This window comes from Mesoplodon bidens (genome assembly GCF_964165515.1).
Source record: "Mesoplodon bidens genome assembly, chromosome: 1".
Classification (NCBI taxonomy): domain Eukaryota; kingdom Metazoa; phylum Chordata; class Mammalia; order Artiodactyla; family Ziphiidae; genus Mesoplodon; species Mesoplodon bidens.
The window spans coordinates 168,881,297-168,903,815 of NC_138176.1; the positions used below are offsets into that span (position 1 = coordinate 168,881,297).

Genomic DNA, 22,519 nt, shown 5'->3' on the forward strand with positions numbered 1-22,519 from the left:
CCCTAATGACTAACGAGCATATTTTCTTGAGCTTATTAGCCATTTGCATATCTTCTTTGGAAAAATGTCTCTTCAAATACCCATTTTTAAATTTGGGGAACTAGGATCCTGCAAGCCTCACAGCCAAAAAAAAAGGTATGTTGTGCACAAGGTAGGATAGTTATTTCAGCGCAGATTCACTCACAACCCTCACTGGGGAAAAAATCCAGAGAGAAATGCCTTGCTCAACAGTTGCATAGTTTTATTTTGAGAACTTTTATGACTTATAACACTGCAACTTTAAAAAATCTTTTTCTTAATTTTTATAATCTTAATATGTTTATTAGCAGAAATACAATTTGTTTTTGAAATTTGGCTCTGGTAATTGTATCCTAAGCAGAGTTTCCATGGGGAGTAGTATGTGGGTGTGTGTATAGTTTAATAATTTATTTTGAAATAGTTTCAAATGTATAGAAAAGTTGCCAGAACAGTACAAAGAACTCCCATGCTCCCATGTCCTCTTCACCCAGATTCTCATATAGTTAACATGTTATTGGTTCATTGCTCACTCTGAGTATGTGTGTGTGTGTATATATCCTTTGTTATTAGTCTTTTTCTGAAACTTTCGAGGGTTGAGAGAGCAAACTGCAGTCATGATGTCCCGCCACTCCTAAACACTCCAGCGGGTATTTTCCCCCAAACAGGGACACTCTTCTACGTAACAGCAAACAATCTTCCACACCAGGAAATCAGTATTGGTACGACACTACCACCCAATCTACTAAGCCCATTCAAATTTCACCCACTATGCCAACAATGTTTCTTTTCCTTTCTGGGTCAACATGCTATACAGGAATACGTATTGCATTTAGTTGTTGTGTATCTTCAGACTTCTTTTTTTTTTCCTTTTTTTGTTTTTGCGGTACGCGGGCCTTTCACTGTTGTGGCCTCTCCCGTTGCGAAGCACAGGCTCCGGACACGCAGGCTCAGCAGCCATGGCTCACGGGCCTAGCTGCTCCGCGCATGTGGGATCTTCCCGGACCGGGGCACGAACTGTGTCCCCTGCATCGGCAGGTGGACTCTCAACCACTGCGCCACCAGAGAAGCCCCAGACCTCTTTAATCTGCAAGAATTGCCAGTCTTTCATGGCCTTGAGAGTTTTATTAAAGGGTACAGGCCTTAGTTTCTATAGGATGGCTTACAACCGGGGTCCCTTGTTTGCAGGAGTACCACGAAATGATGCTTTGCTTTTCCCAGTGAGTCTCATCAGGAGGCACAAAATGTAGACTCCTCCCGACACTGGTGATGTTAACCTTGATCACTTGATCATGTTGGTTTCTTAAATTCACTGTTTTTCCCTTTGTAATTGATTAGTATTCCAAAATCATGCTAGAATCCTATGCCTCAACAAACCTCCGCACACCAGTCTCAGCACTGAAGACTCATGTCTAAATCATCCACTTCTATAGTTGGTGCCAAATGGTAATTCTCTATTTCCATCATTTCCTCTCTATTATTGGGTTGGCATTCTACTGTTAGAAAGAGCTTTCCTTTCTCTTCATTTATTTATATCAATGTGTACTTGTGTATTCCTATTTTATTCAATGGATTGTAATCCATTATTATCATTGTTTATCTTGATCCTCAAATTGTCTGTGACTTGGCCAGGAGTCCCTTCAAGCTGGCTCTTAGCAATGCAACATTTTAAAGTTGTATACTGCTAAGATTCATCCATGTTGTGAAGAGCTGTAGTTCATTCATTTTGACTCCTTTGTAATATGTGATATTGTGAATGTATATCAGTGTATTCATCCACTCTTCCGTTTGAGTTGTTTCCAGGTTTTTGCCATTGTATTTTGCCATTCCAACTCTAAAGTAATGTTGAACTTCAAACGTATTAAATTTTTGCATTAACATCATATACTTTGAGTCTGTTTATTGTATAAATATTTAGCACTAGAAGCAGTGCGGTTTTGCATCCTCCCCAACAGTGTGTGAGACAGGCTCCCTTTTAAAATATTGTCTTATCGCATTTTTCACGGAGAAAGATTTAAATGACCTGTCTTCAAAACCGTTTAATAAAGGCTTTTATTTTATCTTTAAATAAATTTGCTTTTGGTTTTTCTCCTATTTATGGAGAGATACTGAAAGAAAGGGGTCGAAAAAGCAAACTCGAAAGGTGGAAAACTTTGTACTTAGCCAACAGTTATGCCAAGGGAAAGTGGCATCGGCGAAAACGCAAGTGACCGCAAATACAGAGGCTGTCGCTCAGGAGCACGGTTTTTGCAACGCAGGCGCAGAGACTCACCTTGCGCCCCGTCCCCCTTTCCCTCCCGTACAATGTTATCGCGAGTCTTGGGATAAACTTGCGGTGATTGTGGAGACAAATTTCTCGCGAGATGTAATTGGTTGCTATAGTTGCAAAAAAAAAAAACCAAAAACAAAACACCTCTGCGGCTGAGTCAGGTAAGTCTGCTCTTACTCCTTAGAAAACTGTCTCTTCCCGGCCTCCCCACCCCGGCCCTGCGGCCACACCGTGTTACCTCAGTTTCTTCTACCTAAGCTTCGGCCAGGCTGAAACGCACACGCTGCATCCCTGCACGACTGTACTCCCGTACAGACTCGAACGCCACCGACCCCGCTAGGCGCGGACGCTCTCGCCAAGCCCAGGCTTCCCACCCAAGGCCAGACTGAGACCCCACTTCCCACTTTGCGCCGAGATTCCCCTACAGTAAGCGCAGACTGCGCTCCTGTCCCCAGACCACTCCCAGTCACATCATCTCCTTCACCTAAACGATTTCTTTCTTTTTGTTTTTTGGGGTTTGTTTGTTTAAGCTATTATTTCTAAAATTTTTTAAATTAAAAATTTTTTTATTGGAGTATAGTCGATTTACAGTGTTGTGCATCTAACTATTTTCTAATCTGACTTTTCCCCTTCAACTTCTTCTGAGCAGATGACAAGAAATGCGTGCCTTGTCAGCGGCAACAGGAGCCCCCACTTAACTGCCTTGACCATAACTTTTAACTAGCCAGATTTCTTGCACTCATTATTCAACAGATATGCTGCTAATGCCTCTTGCGGGCAAGGCATGGTGCCAGGCACTCAGGGACTGCAGAAATGTATGATAGCTTACTTGTCTTTAAAGAAGTAATTAAGCATTCAAGAAACATAGTGCATATTAATAACACCATTTGTGCGGTGCTTCATAGGTTAAGCAGTTTTACTATTTTAGTGGATATTCGTAACAAATGTGAAACAGGTCAGAAGTTATGTTATGCGTTTTATAGAAGGTGAGACTGAGGCTCAGAGAAGTTAGGCATTTGTCCAGGGTCAGGCCAGTGAAGGCGTAATTCATGTGCTACTATTGAAAAGGAAAGGAGGCTGAAGTAAAAGACCGCTTCAAATGTAAACTTGATAAGAAAGTTGTCAGGGCCACTTAGGCCCTGAATGAGCCTGGAGACATAACGTTGAACAAGTGATCTGAGACTTGTAGGTAACAGGGAAAATGAGGGAGTCACTAGAAAGATGCAGAATACTTATAAAGCTTGGAGACAGCAAGGTATCTCTTGCTTTTTTCTACCACCAGTCCTAGACACACTTAGCATGGTATATCCGATGTAAATATTTGAACTGCATTAAGTTCCACTTTGAATTGAGTCAGAAAACATGACCTTTTTTTTTCCTTAACATGTATCCAATTTATTTTTGAAGTTGTGTCCTTAGTGTTGTAAAATAATTTGAAAATACCTTTGATTAAATAAGACATACGTCAGGACTTTTTCCAGTGGACTAACATTCTGTGGGGCTGCTTCTTTCTTGTTATCAAAATATATTTTTCAAAAACTGAGAGATTAAGTAATGCTTGAGGGGAGTTTTGCACATCACACACACAAAAAAGCTACCAAAAAACACTTTGAAGGAGGTGGGGGATGGGAGGTGGGGTGATGGCATTCCTACCCTCTTTGCCTTGTGGTAATTTGTGCTTAATGGGTTAGTTACATGTATAAGGATCTTTTTAGCACTAACCAGCAGAATCATCCTTGTGACCAGGTCCCTAAGGCACTGCCTATCTGGCAACAAAGGTTGGAAAGTGCACAAAACAGTGCTGGACTAGGGCATTTCTCTAGGTTCTCCCCTGGTATTGGTTATGATGTAATGTGGATACTTGTGCAACTATGGTATATAAGGGGACAGTTTTTTTCATTATGTTCACAGAGATCAAAGAAGACCAGAGAGACTTTGCCCAGGTGCTGATATGGAGCAGGTGTCATCAACAGGCAGACCCGTGCAGATCACTGTGACAGATGGATATGACTTGGTAAAGTTATTTTTGGTAATCCTGGAAGTCCTTAGTTTATTCATTCTCCTTGAAAGTACTTTTGTCTTTGGGCTCAGGTCTCCCTGTCAGTCATCCAGTTGTGGCTTGGGGAAGATGTGTTGGGAACATTAGCAGGAGGCATGGAGTTTTGCATTATTCTGTACCACCAAACCTCCTGGCTTTACATAGCAATGGCACTTCCTTCTCAGTGTTCCTTATTGTTAGTCTATAATCAGCACGTCATATTAGTGTGTAAAATACCTGGCAATTTGAATACTAAATTTAATGGGGGTGAAACAACTGGTTTTCATTTTCCTAAACAGCAGTTCCTTTCTCCTGAAAAGGATCTGAGTTCCTCCAGAACTTCTCTTGTGATTAATTTCATTTGATGAATTTAAATAATAAAACTACAATATGATATAACTATTAAAATTTACAAGAATAATGAAACGTCAAAATATTCATTCAGGGGCTTCCCTGGTGGCACAGTTGTTGAGAGTCCGCCTGCCGATGCAGGGGACACGGGTTCGTGCCCCGGTCCGGGAAGATCCCACATGCTGCGGAGCGGCTGGGCCCGTGAGCCATGGCCGCTGAGCCTGCGCATCCAGAGCCTGTGCTCCGCAACGGGAGAGGCCACAACAGTGAGAGGCCCTCGTACCGCAAAAAAAAAAAAAAATATATATATATATATATATATATTCATTCAGTACTATGAAGTCAAAAAGCTTATTCCAAAACAGGATGTAATAAATGATCTCTACTTTCTTTTAAAGGGTATATATAAAAATGTATATATGAACGTGTGTGCATATATATATATATGTATACGCACACACACAGCAAAACACTAGAAAATATATTATTACAGGTAATTTGTTTTCCTATGTGCTTTCCTCACTTTTTCAGATCTTCCACAATGTACTTTTATAATCATATAAGCACAATTACTGTTATTTTTCAAAGCTTCCAACTTAACGGCCTTTAAATAGAATGTTGCATTTAGCTACAACTAGATTTGTTTAATGACTTTCTACTTCCCCCATTTGTATTTGTGACATAGCTTGTTAGGAAAACGTGCAAAATGCTATATAAAGTCAAAATGCGTTGCCAGATATGTAAGAAAATTCTCTATTTGAATATAATTGTAAAGTATGTTTCTTTCAACAGAAAGGTTTTAAAGGAGATACTCCAGTTACCTTTATCCGTGCAGAATTCAATCAGGTGGTTCTGGGAGACTCTGCAAAAATTACTGTTTCTCCAGAAGGAACTGCAAAATACAACTTCACTTGCAGTTTTGAGTTCAATCCTGAAGGAGGAGTCACTTTAGATGACCTCGCCCACAAACCTGTGTTCTGTAAGTCCTTGGGATTCTAAATATGTTAATTATATGAGTGACCAGGATATTCTGAGGTATTTAGTAGCTGTTGTAGGGACAGATGAACACACCTTACCTTTTTAACCTGGGAATAACACAGTATACTTTGAGTCTCACCTGGTTCTGGCAGCTGTCACCATGACCTACTAATTTTAATCAGTTTGTATTGAAGACCTTTTTACACATAGCTGAACTTTAAAAAAAAAATTTTTTTTTCCAAATTGACTTTATTCTTTCCAGCAGCTGATAATAAAACATACATATGATAAAAAAAAGAATATTTATACAATTTTGAAGAACAATAAGCAATAAAATGGAAGCAAACATACTCTTTTATGAAAAAAACAGCCCCCAGTTTGAAACAAGACCAATGATATATAGATAATTTGATCTATTCATGTGTACAACTCATTTTAATTTCCCTAAAAAATATTATTTAATAACTTTTTAGTAACTAGTCAATTCTTATTAACAGTCAGACAAGTAAGAATGTAGATAATGCTCAATTCAATCCATGGGCGTAAATGAATAGACATATAACTGAAATTTGCAGCCTTTGTCTCCTAAGCTGATTTGTGAGCTTTTCCTTTGTATTCCTATATTTAAGGTTGCCAAATTTAGGGGAAAAAAACAAAACAAACAAAAAAACCAAAAAACAAAATTTGGGACATACTTACACTAAAAAAATTATTTGTTGTTTACCTGAAATTCAAATTTAATTTGGCATCTTGTATTTTACCTGGCAGCCCTATCTGTACTTCTGTATATTCACCGAACTGTACAGCAATTATTAATTTGCCTCCCTTGTTAGAGGAGACACTTTTTGAAATCAGGGCTGTATCTTATTTATTTCAGAATTTCTAGTGCTTAGAAATATCTGGGATAGAAAGGGGCTCAAAAAATGTTTGTTGAATGAATGAATGGATAAATAGATGGATAGTTTCTGTATTCACACTTTTACAGTTTCTAACTACATAATATTATCTCTGAAATACTTTGTTCCTAAACCTGTATTCTAGGCTAAGTCTTTTTTGTTTGTTTGTTTTAACCCATACTCTTTTTTATTTTTTGGTAGTGTGGTTTTTAAAAAATTAATTAATTTATTAATTTATTAATTTATTTGCGGTACACGGGCCTCTCACTGTTGTGGCCTCTTCCGTTGCGGAGCACAGGCTCCGGACGCACAGGCTCAGTGGCCATGGCTCACGGGCCCAGCCGCTCCGTGGCATGCGGGATCTTCCCGGACCAGGGCACGAACCCGTGTCCCCTGCATTGGCAGGCGGACTCTCAATCACTGCGCCACCAGGGAAGCCCTAATATATTTTTTATTGAAGTATAGTTGATTTACAATGTTGTGCTAATTTCTGCTGTACAGCAAAGTGGCTCAGTTATACACATACATACATTCTTTTTTAATATTCTTTTCCATTACGGTTTATCCCAGGGGATTGGATATAGTTCCCTGTGCTACACAGTAGAACCTTGTTGTTTATCCATTTTAAATCTGATAGATTGCACCTACTAACCCTAAACTCCCAGTCTATCCCTCTCCCTCACCCCTCCTCCTTGGCAAGCACAAGTCTGTTCTCTATACCTGTGAATCTGTTTCTGTTTTGTAGATAGGTTCATTTATGCCATATTTTATTTATTTATTTTTGTTTTGTTTTGTCTTTTTATTATTAACATTAGTAACCTCGAGATATGTTTAAATTAGAATTGTCATTTTGAGTGTTCACATTAAGATACACTGTAATTTGACTTATGAGGACTTTTTTTTAATTAAAATTTTTTTTTTATTGGAGTATGGTTGGTTTTCAATTCTGTGTTAGTTTCTGCTGTACAGCAAAGTGAGTCAGTTATACATACACATATATCCACTTTTTTTCTGCCATATTTTAGATTCTACATATAAGTGATATCATATGGTATTTGTCTTTCTCTTTCTGACTTACTTTACTTAGTATGATAAACTCTGGTTGCATCCATGTTGCTGCAAATGGCATTATTTCATTCTTTTTTATGTCTGAGAAGTATTCCATTGTATATATGTACCACATCTTCTTTATCCATTCATCTGTTGATGGACAGTTAGGTTGTTTCCATGTCTTGGCTATTGTGAATAGTGCTGCTATTAACATAGGGGTTCATATATCTTTTTGAATGATAGTTTTGTCCGGGTATATGCCCAGGGGTGGGATTGCTGGATCATATGGTAGTTCTATTTTTAGTTTTATGAGGAATCTCCATACTGTTTTCTATAGTGGCTGCACCAAGTTTCATTCCCACCAACAGTTTGGGATGGTTCCCTTTTCTCCACACCCTCTCCAGTATTTGTTATTTGTAGACTTTTGACGATGGCCATTCTGACTGGTGTGAGGTGGTACCTCACTGTAGTTTTGATTTGTATTTCTCTAATAATTAATGATGTTGAGCATTTTTTTTTTTTTTTTTTTTTGCTTACGCGGGCCTCTCACTGTTGCGGCCTCTCCCGTTGTGGAGCACAGGCTCCGTACGCGCAGGCTCAGCGGCCATGGCTCACGGGCCCAGCCGCTCTGCGGCATGTGGGATCTTCCCGGACCGGGGCACGAACCCGCATCCCCTGCTTCGGCAGGCGGACTCTCAACCACTGCGCCACCAGGGAAGCCCGTTGAGCATCTTTTCATGTGCCTACTGACCATCTGTATGTCTTTGGAGAAATGTTTATTAAGGTCTTCTGCCCATTTTTCTATTGGGTTGTTTGTTTTTTTGTTGTTCAGTTGTATGAGCTGTTTGTATATTTTGGAGATTAAGCCTTTGTTGGTTGCATCATTTGCAAATCTTTTCTCCCATTGTGTAGGTTGTCTTTTCTTTTTTTTCCTTTTTCTTTTGTTAATATTTATTTATTTTATTTTATTTTATTTATTTATTTTTTTTTTTTGCGGTATGCGGGCCTCTCACTGTTGTGGCCTCTCCCGTTGCGGAGCACAGGCTCCGGATGCGCAGGCTCAGCGGCCATGGCTCACGGGCCCAGCCGCTCCGCGGCATATGGGATCCTCCCGGACCGGGGCACGAACCCGTATCCCCTGCATCGGCAGGCGGACTCTCAACCACTGCGCCACCAGGGAGGCCCTATTTTATTTTTTAAAAATAAATTTATTTATTTTTGGCTGTGTTGGGTCTTTGTTGCTGCGCATGCGCTTTCTCTAGTTGTGGCGAACGGGGGCTACTCTTTGTTGCGGTGTGCGGGCTTCTCATTGCTGTGGCTTCTGTTGTTGCAGAGTACGGGCTCTAGGTGCACGGGCTCGATAGTTGTGGCTCATGGGCTCTAGAGCATAGGCTCAGTAGTTGTGGCGCACAAGCTTGGTTGCTCTGCGGCATGTGGGATCTTCCCGGACCAGGGCTTGAACCCTTATCCCCTGCATTGGCAGGTGGATTCTTAACCACTGTGCCACCAGGGAAGTCCCAATGTTTATTTATTTATTTATTTATTTATTTTTTGGCTGTGTTGGGTCTTAGTTGTGGTACACAGGATCTCCGTTGCAGCATGTGGGCTCTTTCGTTGTTGTGCACGGGCTTCTCTTTAATTGTGGTTCATGTGCTCAGTAGTTGTGACACATGGGCTTAGTTGCCCCACAGCATGTGGGATCTTAGTTCCCCAACCAGGGATTGAACCCACATCCCCTGCATTGGAAGGTGGATTCTTAACCACTGGACCACCAGGGAAGTCTCTCTCTCTTTTTTTTTTTATGGTTTCCTTTGCTATGCAAAAGCTTGTAAGGGTGATTAGGTCCCATTTCTTTATTTTTGTTCTTATTTCTATTCCCTTGGGAGACTGACCAAAGAAAACATTGGTACAATTTATGTCAGAGAATGTTTTGCCTATGCTTTCTTCTAGGAGTTTTATGGTGTCATGTCTTATGTTTAAGTCTTTAAGGCATTTTGAATTTATTTTTGTGCTGCTTTGAGTGTGTGTCATAACTTCATTGATTTACATGCATCTGTCTAACTTTCCCAGCATGACTTGCTGAAGAGACTGTCTTTTTCCCATTGTATATTCTTGCCTCCTTTGTCGAAGATGAATTGACCATATAGGTGTGTGGGTTTATTTCTGGGCTCTCTATTCTGTTCCATTGATGTGTATGTCTGTTTTTGTACCAATACTGTGCTGTTTTGTTTACTGTAGCTTTGTGGTATTGTCTGAAGTCTGGTAGAGTTATGCCTCCTACTTTGTTGTTTTCCTTAGGATTGCTTTGACAATTCTGGGTCTTTTATGGTTCCATGTAAATTTTTGGATCATTTGTTCTAGTTCTGTGAAAAATGTCATGGGTAATTTGATAGGGATTGCATTAAATCTGTAGATTGCTTTGGGTAGTATTGCCATTTTAACTATTAATTCTTCCAGTCCAAGAGCATGGGATATCTGTTTCTTTTAATCATCTTTAATTTCCTCTATTAATGTTCTATAGTTCTCAGCATATAAGTCTTTCACCTCTTTGGTCAGTTTATTCCTAGGTATTTTATTTTTTTGGGTGCGATTTTAAAAGGCTTTTTTTTTTTTTCTTTTTTGGCTGCACCAAGTGGCTAGTGGGATTTTAGTTCCCCAACCATGGATTGAAACTAGGCCCTCTGTAGTGAGAGCATGGAGTCCTAACCACTGGACCACCAGGGAATTCCCAAAGGTATTGTTTTTTTACATTCCCTTTCTGATATTTCATTGTTAGTGTAAAGAAATGCAGCCGATTTCTGAATGTTTATCTTGTATCTTGCTACTTTGCTGAATTTATTAGGTCTAGTAGTTTTTGTGTGGAGTCCTTAGGGTTTTCTATATATAGTATCATGTCATCTGCATATAGGGACAGTTTTACCTCTTCCCTTCCAATTTGGATACCTTTTATTCCTTTTTCTTATCTGATTGCTGTGGCTAGGACTTCCAATACTATGTTGAATAGAAGTAGTAAGAGTGGGCATCCTTGTCTTGTTCCAAATTTTAATGGGAAGTCTTTCAGCTTTTCACCATTGAGTATTGTATTGGCTGTGGGTTTCTCATAATGGCTTTTATTATGTTGAGATATTTTCCCTGTATACCTACTTTGGTAAGAGTTTTTATCGTGAATGGATTAAGTGCATATATGTTGACGAGTGTAAAATGCCTTTTCTTGTATTCATCCTTTTACCATTATATAATGTCCTTCTTTATGACCTTTATTTTAAAGTCTATTTTGTCTGATATGAATATTGCAGCTCCCGCTTTCTCGTCATTTCTGTTTGCATGAAACATCTTTTTCCATCCCCTCACTTTCAATCTGTGTGTGTCCTTTGCCCTAAGGTGTGTCTCTTGTAGGCAGCATATTGTAGGCTCTTGTTTTTTTAATCCAGTCTGCCACTCTTTTTCTTTTGATTGGAGCATTCAGTCCATTGACATTTAAGGTAATTATTGATACATATGTATTTATTGCCATTTTTAAAATTATTTATTTATTTATTTTTGTCTGTGTTGGGTCTTCGTTGCTGGGCACAGGCTTTCTCTAGTTACGGCAAGTGGGGGCTACTCTTTGTTGCAGTGTGCAGGCTTCTCATTGTGGTGGCTTCTCTCGTTGCAGAGCACAGGCTCTAGGTGCGCAGGCTTCAGTAGTGGTGGCTTAAAGACTCTAGAATGCAGGCTCAGCAGTTGTGGCACACAGGCTTAGTTGCTCCACGGCATATGGGATCTTCCTGGACCAGGGCTCGAACCCATGTCCCCTGCATTGGCATGCAGATTCTTAACCACTGTGCCACCAGGGAAGTCCTTTATTGCCATTTTAAACCTTGTTTTCCAGCTGATTCTATGTTTCTTTTTTGTTCCTTTCTTTTTCTTTTTGTTTTTCTTTTTGTGGTTTGATGATTTCCTTTTATTTTATGCTTGTGTTCTCTTCTTTTTGGGTTTAGTAATCTATTGTATATTTTTGATTTGTGGTTGCCCTTTTTTTCAAGTATGGTAACCTCTTCCTATATCTGCTTGCTTTAGACTGGTAGTCATATAGGTTCAAACACATTCTAAAAAAAAAAAGAATCTACATTTTCTTACCCTCCTTTCCCATGTTTTAGGATTTTGATGTCCTTTTTTACATCTTCATGTCTATCCTTTTTCTGTTCCTTGTGTTTATCATCGCTTTCACAAATAAGTTTTTTTTTTCTTTTTGATCTGTATACTGGCTAACTTAAGTGATTTACTTTCCAACTGTAAACTGTGATTTCCTCCTTCGTATATCTTCTTGTTTCTTTTCTATTTAGAGAAGACCTTTCAATATTTCTTTTAGGATAGGTTTAGTATTGCTGTATTCTTTTAGTTTTTGCTTGTCTGAGAAATTCTTTATTTCCCCTCCTATTCTGAATGATAATCTTGCTGGGTAGAGTATTCTAGGTTGCAGATTTTTCCCTTTCAAAACTTTGAATATATTTTGCCACTCTCTTCTGACCTGCAGCGTTTCTGTAGAGAAATCAGCTGATAGCCTTATGGGAGTTCCCTTGTAATTAACTATTTGTTTTTCTCTTGCTGCCTTTAGAATCCTCTCTTTATCTTTAACTTCTGCCATTTTTATTAGAATACATATTCTAATTCTTGGTGTAGGTCGGTTTGGGTTCTTCTTGTTTGGGACCCTCTGTGCTTCTTGTATCTAGATATCTGTTTCTTTCTTTAGGTTTGGGATTTTTTCAGCCATAATTTCTTCAAATACATTTTCAATACCCTTTTCTCTTTCTTCTCCTTCTGGAATCCCTATTATGCATAGATTGGCATTCTTTATATTATCCCATAGGTCTCTTATATTGCTTCCTTTTTTTTTTTTCATTTGGTTTTCTCTCTGCTGTTTTGATTGGGTAATTTCCATTATTCTATCTTCCAGATCCCTTATTCTTTCTTCTTCATTATTCATTCTGCTATTCATTGCCTTTAGCTCAGCTTTTGTCTTGGCAAATGAATTTTCTAATTTTTCTTGGCTCTTCCTTGTAGTTTCTAGTTCCTTTTCACCGTAATCTGCATTTCTGTCAATAGCCTTTCTTAATACTTTCAGTATTTTCATTACCTTTTTGAACTCGGTGTCTATTAGACTGAAGAGGTCTGTTTCCTTGTTTGTTCCTTCTGGGGAATTCTCTTGGTCTTTTAACTGAGAGTTAAAGAAGCAGTTTAACTGCTTCTTCATTTTGCTTATATTTCTCTTACTCTGTGAGTTTAGGAGAAATGGTTATCTACTCTTGTCTTGGAGGACTATTTATATGTGGGAATGTCCCTGCATAGCTTGTGTGGGTTAAATGTATTTTTGGCATGAGGGCTGTTTTTGGTTTGGATGCTTGCTGTCTCTTTCCACAGTTTGTGCTGGCCATTATCCCCTTGATAGTGGGTGTGTGGGTGCGCAGCCCAAGCACACTCCCAGGAAGGCAGCAGTTGGAGCAGCGGTTGATGCCCAGTTGTGGGACCCTCGGTAGTGGCAACGGTCTGCACCCACCTCTGGAGTCCGAGATGGCAGTGGCAGCTCGTACCTGCCCCTGGAACTCATATAGGCAGTGCCCTGCCACCTGAGAGCGTGTGTGGAGAAAGAAACTCCTATGGAGGTCCCGCCTCTCTCCTCTCGCACCCCCAACAATGGCGTCTTGCCTCTCTCGTGGGCCCAGGCTTCCTCCTGTACTCCCTTGATTGAGGCACACCACATCCTAGCCCCCTCAGGCTGTCTGCACGCAGCCTACCCCAGTCCTCTCCCGTGGTCTGACCTCCAAAGCCTGAGCCTCAGCACCCGGCCCCCGCCCACCTCAGTGGACAAGCATATCAGGCTGGCGAGTGCCAGGTGGTGACACCAACCATCTGTGCAGGTTTCTCTCTGCTTTGCCCTCTGCAAATCGGTTGCTGCACTCTCCTCTGAGGCTCTAAAGCTCCCCCTCTGTTCTGGCTGATCTCCCCGCCAGTGAGGTGACTTCCCAGTGTGTGGAAACTTTTCCTCTTTCACAGCTCCCTCCTGGGGGCACAGGTCCCGTCCTGATTCCTTTCTCTCTTTTTTTTTCTCTTTTCTTTTGTCCTACCAAGTTATGTGGAGATTCTCTTGCCCTTTTAGAAGTCTGAGGTCTTCTGTCAGCATTCATTAGATGTTCTGTGAGAATCATTCCACCTGTAGATGTATTTTTGATGTATTTGTGGCAGAAGGTGAGCTCCCCATCCTATTCCTCTGCAATCTTGATCCGATTGATGACCCATACTTGTTATTTTTTGTTTTTGTTATTTTTTAGTCGCACATCTCCTAAGGTGCCTGCCAAAACCCACAGATTCCGAGATCCCAAACCCAGAGAGGTGGACCTGAGAATCTATACAGTATTCTAGAGCAATGCTTTCCAGACCTTTCTTTCCATAACAGTCACCTGAGAGAAAGTAATCTGAGAGAAAGTAATCTTCAGGGTCCCACCCTATACCACTAAATTCACAATTGCCATGGGAAGAGCCTAGGTAGCTGTACCTTGGAAAAAAAATGTCTCAGGTGATTACTGGGAAACACTGTCCAAGAACAGTGATTCCTAGCTCTGGCATAGGCGGGAATCAGTCAACCACAGAGGCATCCATCTGACCTGCACTCTTTTATCCCACCCACTCTCTTCTGCTTCTTTCTTCTTTCCTCTGTGCTTCTCTGTCACCCCAAGTGAGAGTTGTATCTCAATTGCCTTCTTCCCTAGCATGCTGGATGGGAAAGGCAACACTGGACCATTATTTTAAGCATGTCACTGAACGTGAGAAAGAAATGGTAGTTCCTTTGTTCCAGAAACAAAACAGAAATTGAAACCTGGAACTCTTGAACAGCTGCCATTGGTGTGTGGTGGTGTGTGGGGAGAGGGCAGTATTCTAAAACCCAGGGGCTTGGATTTTAATGCTCTTACAGAGACAGAGACTTGGGCTGCTGTAGATGGGAAGTTGAGAGTGAGACCACTTACCTTGTCGTAAGCCAAAACTCTCAAAAAGATTGGACTAGAAAAAAAAGTTCACACACCATCATATCTGTCTAGGTGCTGGGTAGACAAAAAAACTTCCCTAAGAATTAGTAATCATAGAGTTATGTCAATCATTAAATAATATGTATTTTCTTAAAACATGCAAGGAACATTTGTATAATAAAAGCTGGCCACTTACCAGGCCACAAAGCAAGTCCTGCCATATACCAAAGAAACAATAGCATACAGATGAAGTTTTCTGACCAAAATACAACAGTCAAAAAAATAAGAAATAACAAAAATATAGCAAAAATTATTATGAATAATTCATGGGACAAAGAAGAAATCATAATAAAAACTGCAAAGCAGTTAGAATCAAGTCAACAGTAAAACACCAAATACCACAACTATGGGATATAGCTAACGTAGTGCTTAGAGATACATTTATAATCTTAAGTACAGTCATTAGAAATCAAGAAGAATTTCAGACAGAACTTCTGCCTCCAAGAAGATAGACTAGATATACTTTCCTCTATTCCTCTCATAACTATAAACCCTGGACATTATTTATATAACAGACTCTGAAAGGTAGAAAGAAGAAAGAAATGAGACATGAGGAAAGACAGTGTGAGTTCCTTGGGTTTTCTTTTTGCCTCATATATCCCAAACTGTATGCTGAAGAAGCCAGCAACCTGGAAACAAACATGGGTACAGATCAAACCAACCAACCAACCACAAAAGTCTGCTCTCTCTAATCAAAAGACCAGGAAGGGGGGCAGCCTAGCATGACAGAAAACATTCAGACAGAACCTGCTCTACTCCAGTCAAAGGCCCAGAAAGAAAAACTGGGGCCCCACCCACACCCAAGCCAAGCGGGGAACCTAGGCTTACACACGCACAAAGCTGAAATAGCATGCCTCAACACCCTCCTTGAGTGGTGCCAGAGAAGACCAAGTAGGAAGCCAGGGCTTTTGTTCTCTATGGTAATGACGCCCCTCTCTCAACATGTGTTTTTTGTTTTTTTGGTTTTTTCCCTTTGGCCATGCCATGCTGCCTGCAGGATCTTAGTTCCCTGACCAGGGATTGAACCTGTGCCCAGGCAGTGAAAGCACCGAGTCCTAATCACTGGACTGCCAAGGAATTCCCTCAACATGTGGTTTTAATGGAGACCACACGGGGAGCCAGGGCTTCTGCCCCAATCTGGCAGTAATGAGGTGCTCCTCCACTGCCCACTGGGGTGTGTCAAATGGGGTCTAGTGTAAAATCAAAACTCACCATCACCTAGTGGGAATGCATCTACACCCACTGTAGTATCAGTAGAGAACAAGTAAGGAATCAGAGCCCCCATGTCCCCTCAGCAGTATGGAGGAGCTGCCCCACTCAGGTATTAATGGAGATTGAGTGGGGAACCTAGACTTGTCTCCACCTGAAAATAATGAGGCATTGCCTCTCCCCTTCCTGTGTAGGAGTGGTGTCAAAAAATGCCAGCAAAAAAGAAGGTTTAAGTATGATTCAGAGTTTCATAGCATAATATAAAAATTCCAGGTTTCATTTGAAAATCACTCATTATACTAAGAACTGGAAGATCTCAAACTGAATTAAACAAATAATCAGTAGATGCTAACACCAAGATGATAGATATGTTAGAATTATTAGACAAAGATTTTAAAGAAGCCATGATAAAAATGCTTCAATGAGCAATTGTAAACATGTTGGAAACAAATGAAAAAACAATAGATAAACTCATAGGGGAAATAGAAAGTCTCAGTAAGAAATAGAAGATATAAAGAAGAATCTAGTAGAAATTTTAGAACTGAAAAATACATTAACTGCTGTGAAAAGCTCAGTGAATGGGCTTAACAGCAGAATGGAGGAAAAAGAGGAAAGAATCAGTGAACTGGAAGATAGAACAAGAGAAATTACTCAATCTGAGTAATGTAGAAGAAATAGACTAAAAGAATATGAACAGAACTTCAGGGTCCTGTGGGACTATGCCAAAAGATTTAACAGTGTTATTGGAGTATCCGAAGGAGAGAAGAAAGAGAGTGAGGCTGGAAAAGTGTTCAAAGAAGTTAAGCCTGAAAACTCCCCAAATTTGGCTAGAGACATAAACCTACAGATTCAGGAAGCTGAGCAAAGTCCCAACAGGATAAACCCAAAAGAAATCTGTACTAAGAAACACCATAGTAAAACTTCTGAAAACTAAAGACACAGAAAAAAAAAATTGAAAGCAGGGGAAAACAACTACAAAGGTACCAGTTTCTCATCAGAAAACATGGAGGCCCAAAGGAAATGGAACAATATTTACAAAGTGGTAAAAGAACTGTTCACCTAGAATCAAATACCTAAATAAAAGATATGAAGTGGAAATCAAGATATTCTCAAATGAAAGAAAACTAAGAATTTGTCACCAGAAGACCTACCCTAAAAGAATGGTTGAAGGAAGTTCTCTGAACAGAAAGGGAATGATAAAAGAAAGAACCTAGAAACATCAGGAAAGAAGAAAGAATATGGTAAGCAAAAATTTGGACAGATAAAATAAGCTTTCCTTCTCCTTGAGTTTTCTAAATTGTGTTTGACACTTGAAACAAAGTATAACACTATCTGATGTGGTTCTGTATATTGAGAAAGTATTTTTGGCAGTTATAAACAGGGAAGGCAAGGGGGCATAAAGGGAGGTAAGGTTTCTATACTTCATTTAAACTAGTGAAATGATGACATCAGTAGATTGTAATAAATAGTATATATATGATGCAATACCTATAGCAATGACTAAAACATCTATACAAAGAGATATATTCAGAAGTATTATAGATAAATAAAAATGGAATTCTAAAAAATGCTCAGGTAATCCAGAGGAAGGCTGAGAAAAGAAAACAGAGAAATGAAAAAGAGAGGACAAACAAAACCCAGCAGACTTAAGCCCTAATATATTAATAATTACATTAAATATATCAAGACAGAGATTACAGATTCGATAAAGAAATACACTATATACTAGAAACTCAAAATATAACCATATGGTAAGGTAAAAAGTAAAAGAATAGAGAAAGATATATCTACATAAATATAAAACTAAAAAACATTGCTGAAGGAAATGAAAGATGACACAAATAAATTGAAACATATCACATGTTCATGGATCGGAAGATTTAATATTGTTAAAATGTCAGTACTTCTCCAAGTGATCTACAGATTCAGTGCAATCCCTATAAAAATTCCAAAGACATTTTTTGCAGAAATAAAAACCTTTCCATAATTCATATGAAATCTTAAGAGACCCCAAATATCCAAAACAGTCTTAAAAAAGAACAAAGTTGGGGGTCTCATACTTTGTTTTCAAAACCTACTACAAAGCTACAGTAATCAAAACAGGGTGATATTGGCAGAAACAGAGACATACAGAGCAGTGGAATAGAATAGAGAGCTGAGGAATAAACCCTAACATATATGGTCAAATGATTTTTGACAAGGATGCCAAGACCATCCAATAGGGAGGGTAAGTCTTTTCAACTAATAGTGCTAGGAAAACTGGATATCCACATGCAAAAGAATGAAGTTGGACTCTTACCTAACACCACATTCAAAACTTAATGCAAAAATGGATCAAGGACCTAAATGTAAGTTCTAAAACAATAAAGCACTTAGAAAAAAAACATAGGTCAAAACTTCATCATATTAGATTTCACAGTGACTCTTGGATAGGATAGCAAAGCCACAGGTAACAAAAGAAAAAAATGGACAAATTGAATTTCATCAAAATTTAAAACTTTAAGGCATCAAAAGACACTATCCACAGAGTAAAAAGGCAACCCACAGAATGGGAGAAAATATTTACAAATCATATCTGATAGGGGGTTAAAATCCAGAATACATAGAGAACTCCTAAAATTCAATACCAAAAATACCCCGAGGACTTCCCTGGTGGCGCAGTGGTTGAGAGTCCACCTGCCGATGCAGGGGACACGGGTTCGTGCCCCGGTCCGGGAAGATCCCACATGCCGTGGAGCGGCTGGGCCCATGAGCCATGGCCGCTGAGCCTGCTCGTCCAGAGCCTATGCTCCACAACGGGAGAGGCCACAACAGTGAGAGGCCCGCATACCGCAAAAAAAAAAAAAAAAAAAAAATACCCCGAACAACCTAATTCAAAAATGGGAAAAGGATTTGAATACACTTTTCTCCAAAGATGATCTACAAATGGGCAGTAAACACATGAAAAAATAGTCAACATCACTAATTAGGGAAATGCTAACCAAAAATACGAGATACAATCTCATACCCATTAAGATGGCTTCTGTCAAAGAAACAGAAAACAAGTGTTGGCAAGGATGTAGACACATCGGAACCATTGTGTACTTTTGGTGGGACTGTAAAATGGTATGGTTACTGTAGGAACTGGTGGTTCCTCAAAAAATTAAAAATAGAATGACCGTATGATCCAGTGATTTCACTTCTGGGAATATATACAAAAGAATTGAAAGGGTCTCAAAGAGATACATGTACACTTCTGTTCATAGGAGCATTATCACAAAAGGTAAAATGTGGAAGCAATCCACGTGTCCATTGACAGATGAATGGATAAGCAAAATGTGATATATACATAAAGTAGAATATTGTTCAGCCATAAAAGGAAGGAAAGTCTGACATCTGCTATAACATGGATGAACTTTGAGAACATTATGTTAAGTGAAATAAGCCAGTCATGAAAAACAAGTACTGTATGATTTCACTTATATGAGGTACCTAGAGTAGTCAAATGCATAGGGATAGAAAGTATCCTGGTGATTTCCAGGGGGAGGGGAAAATGGGGAGTTATTGTTGAACAGGTATAAAGTTTCTATTTTAGGGGCTTCCCTGGTGGCGCAGTGGTTGAGAGTCCACCTGCTGATGCAGGGGACGCGGGTTCGTGCCCTGGTCTGGGAGGATCCTGCATGCCGCGGAGCGGCTGGGCCCGTGAGCCATGGCCGCTGGGCCTGCGCGTCCGGAGCCTGTGCTCCGCAACGGGAGAGACCACAACAGTGAGAGGCCCGCATACTGCAAAAAATAAATAAATAAATAAATAAAGTTTCTATTTTAGAAGGTGAAAAGAGTTATGGAGATGGATAGCTGTGATGGTGGCACAAAAATGTGAATATACTTAATACCACTGGACTGATACTTAAAAATGGTTAGGATGATCAACTTTATGTAATGTGTATTTAAAAAAATTTTAAAAAGATATAAAAAGGAATATTCTGCCATTACTCTTGAAAACTTTGATAAAATGGACAATTTAGAGAACCTAAAGAAATGGAAGACACATCAAAAGAGTGAAGGAGACTTAAGAGACACCAGCTAATCACAATGTGTGGACCTTATTTGGATCCTGATTCAAGCATTCAAAGAAAATGCTGTTGAGAGATATGAGGTGGAACAAAAGGAAAGGCATACCATGTTAAACAGGAATGCTCAACATAACAAAGATGTCATTCTCCCTCAGTTTATCTATAAGTTTAACATGATCTCTATAAATCTGCCAACATTATTTTTTTTAATTATAGAATGCTTACAGAAAAAAGTTTTTTTTTAATTTATATTTTATTTATTTATTTTTGGCTGCATTGGGTTCTCATTGCTGCACATGGGCTTTCTCTAGTTGCTGCGAGCGGGGGCTACTCTTTCCTGTGGTGCGCGTCCTTCTCATTGCAGTGGCTTCTCTTGTTGGGGGGCACGGGCTCTAGGCACACGGGTTTCAGTAGTTGTGGCACACGGGCTCTAGAGCGCAGACTCAGTAGTTGTGGCACACGGGCTTAGTTGCTCTGTGGCATGTGGTATCTTCCTGGACCAGGGATCGAACCCATGTCCCCTGCATTGGCAGGAGGATTCTTAACCACTGCACCACCAGGGAAGTCCCCAGAAAAAAGTTTTTTTTTTTCTTTTTTTTTTTTGCGGTACGCGGGCCTCTCACTGTTGTGGCCTCTCCCCTTGCGGAGCACAGGATCCGGACGCCCAGGCTCAGCGGCCATGGCTTATGGGCCCAGCCACTCCGCGGCATGTGGGATCCTCCCAGACCGGGGCACGAACCCACGTCCCCTGCATTGGCAGGCGGACTGTCAACCACTGCGCCACCAGGGAAGCCCAGAAAAAAGTTTTTAAAGTAAGAAAAATCAAGAATTTCTGAAAAAGTTAATGAGGGATTATTAATCCCTCATATTAATCCTACATGACAATAAAACATAGTGTAAGACCATAATAAAAGAATGAGGTGTTTGTACATGCAGAGACTTACAGATTATTAGGACAGACTAGCAGGTCCAGAGATCGTCACCAATGCTTCTGGTAAGTTAGCATCTGATTAAGATGACATTTCACATCAGTAGGGAAAAAGATGGTCTATGTAATCAATGGTGTAAGGACACCTGGGTAGCTCTCTGGAAAAAGATGTAACTAATATCTCAGAATTACACCAAAATAAATTCTAGGTGGATAAAAGTGTGTACAAAGGGCTTCCCTGGTGGCGCAGTGGTTGAGAGTCCGCCTGCCGATGCAGGGGACACGGGTTCGTGCCCCGGTCTGGGAAGATACCACATGCCGCGGAGCGGCTGGGCCCGTGAGCCATGGCTGCTGAGCCTACGCGTCCAGAGCCTGTGCTCCGCAACGGGAGAGGTCACAACAGTGAGAGGCCCGCGTACCGCAAAAAAAAAAAAAAAAAAAAAAAGTGTGTACAAAGTTAAACCATGTAAGTATGTACCATAAGAAATCATGGAATTAAAACAAATAAACATAGGGACTGGGGACTTCCCTGGTGGTCCAGTGGTTTAAGAATCCTTCCAGTGCAGGGGACATGGGTTCAATCCTGGTCAGGAACTAAGATCCCACACGCCACGGGGCAACTAAGCCTGTGTGCTACAACAACTGAGTCCACACACTATAGAGACCAGGTGCCACAGCTAGAGAGAAGCCCCCACACCACAACGAAGATATTACGTGCCACAACAAAGACCTAATGCATCCAAATAAATAAATAAATAAATAAATAAATATTTTTTAAGAAAAGGAAAAAGGGACTTTCCAGTTCCTTCTTTATTTTATTTTATTTTTAAAATTTATTTATTTTTGGCTGCGCTAAGTCTTCATTGCTGCACGTGGGCTTTCTCTAGTTGTGACAAGCGGGGGCTACTCTTAGTTGTGGTGCACAGGCTTCATGTTGTGGTGGCTTCTCTTGTTGGAGAGCACAGGCTCTAGGCGCTCAGTCTTCAGTAGTTGTGTCAGGCGGGCTCAGTAGTTGTGGCTCACAGGCTCTAGAGTGCAGGCTCAGTGGTTGTGGCACATGGGCTTAGTTGCTCCACGGCGTGTGGGATCTTCCTGGACCAGAGCTCGAACCTGTGTCCCCTGCATTGGCATGCGGATTCTTAACCACTGCACCACCAGGGAAGTCCCAGATGGTGATTTTTAGTCTTTCCTAAAATTGATGGAGGGAATCATGACCAGTAATTTCTTATACATGAAATAGAATAGAAAATACCTAAGGATTTTGAGCTAAGGATGAATATTACATGAAACTTTGTTATAATCATATGTATCAGTAAGTTTATACATATGTGTGTACATGATTATGATGTAAAAATCCTTTTAAAAAATAATTTGCATGCAAAAAGATTAATAAGTCACTGAGGAGATCCAGTATCTTCCACTAGAAGTCACTAATAATGGTGCCTTCTCGAGTTTCAAGTTCATTTCTCTTAACTTGAATTTCTCTGACAATGCTTTGTTTGTTGCACCTTGGTTATCTGATGTGTGAGCTAGACATGTTCTCATTTTCTTTGTTTTGATTTTTCTAGTAACGATGACTGAAGTTTTACCAAAGGAAAAGAAACAGAAAGAGGAGAAGACCATGATTCTTGGTCAAGCTGTGGTGGACCTTCTTCCTTTACTGGAAGGTCAG

The 22,519-nt window shown here is 40.1% G+C and overlaps 1 protein-coding gene across 1 annotated transcript in view; it reads left to right on the top strand.

Moving 5' to 3' along the window:
• Positions 1-2,415: 2,415 nt before the first annotated feature.
• CFAP70 (cilia and flagella associated protein 70) overlaps positions 2,416-22,519 on the top strand; it is an 88,316-nt gene continuing 68,212 nt past the window's right edge. The window contains exons 1-4 of the mRNA XM_081248464.1: positions 2,416-2,445; positions 4,196-4,298; positions 5,466-5,652; positions 22,416-22,514. Coding sequence (XP_081104590.1) covers positions 4,236-4,298; positions 5,466-5,652; positions 22,416-22,514 — 349 coding nt within the window. The 5' untranslated portion in view covers positions 2,416-2,445; positions 4,196-4,235. The remainder of the gene's footprint in view (positions 2,446-4,195; positions 4,299-5,465; positions 5,653-22,415; positions 22,515-22,519) is intronic.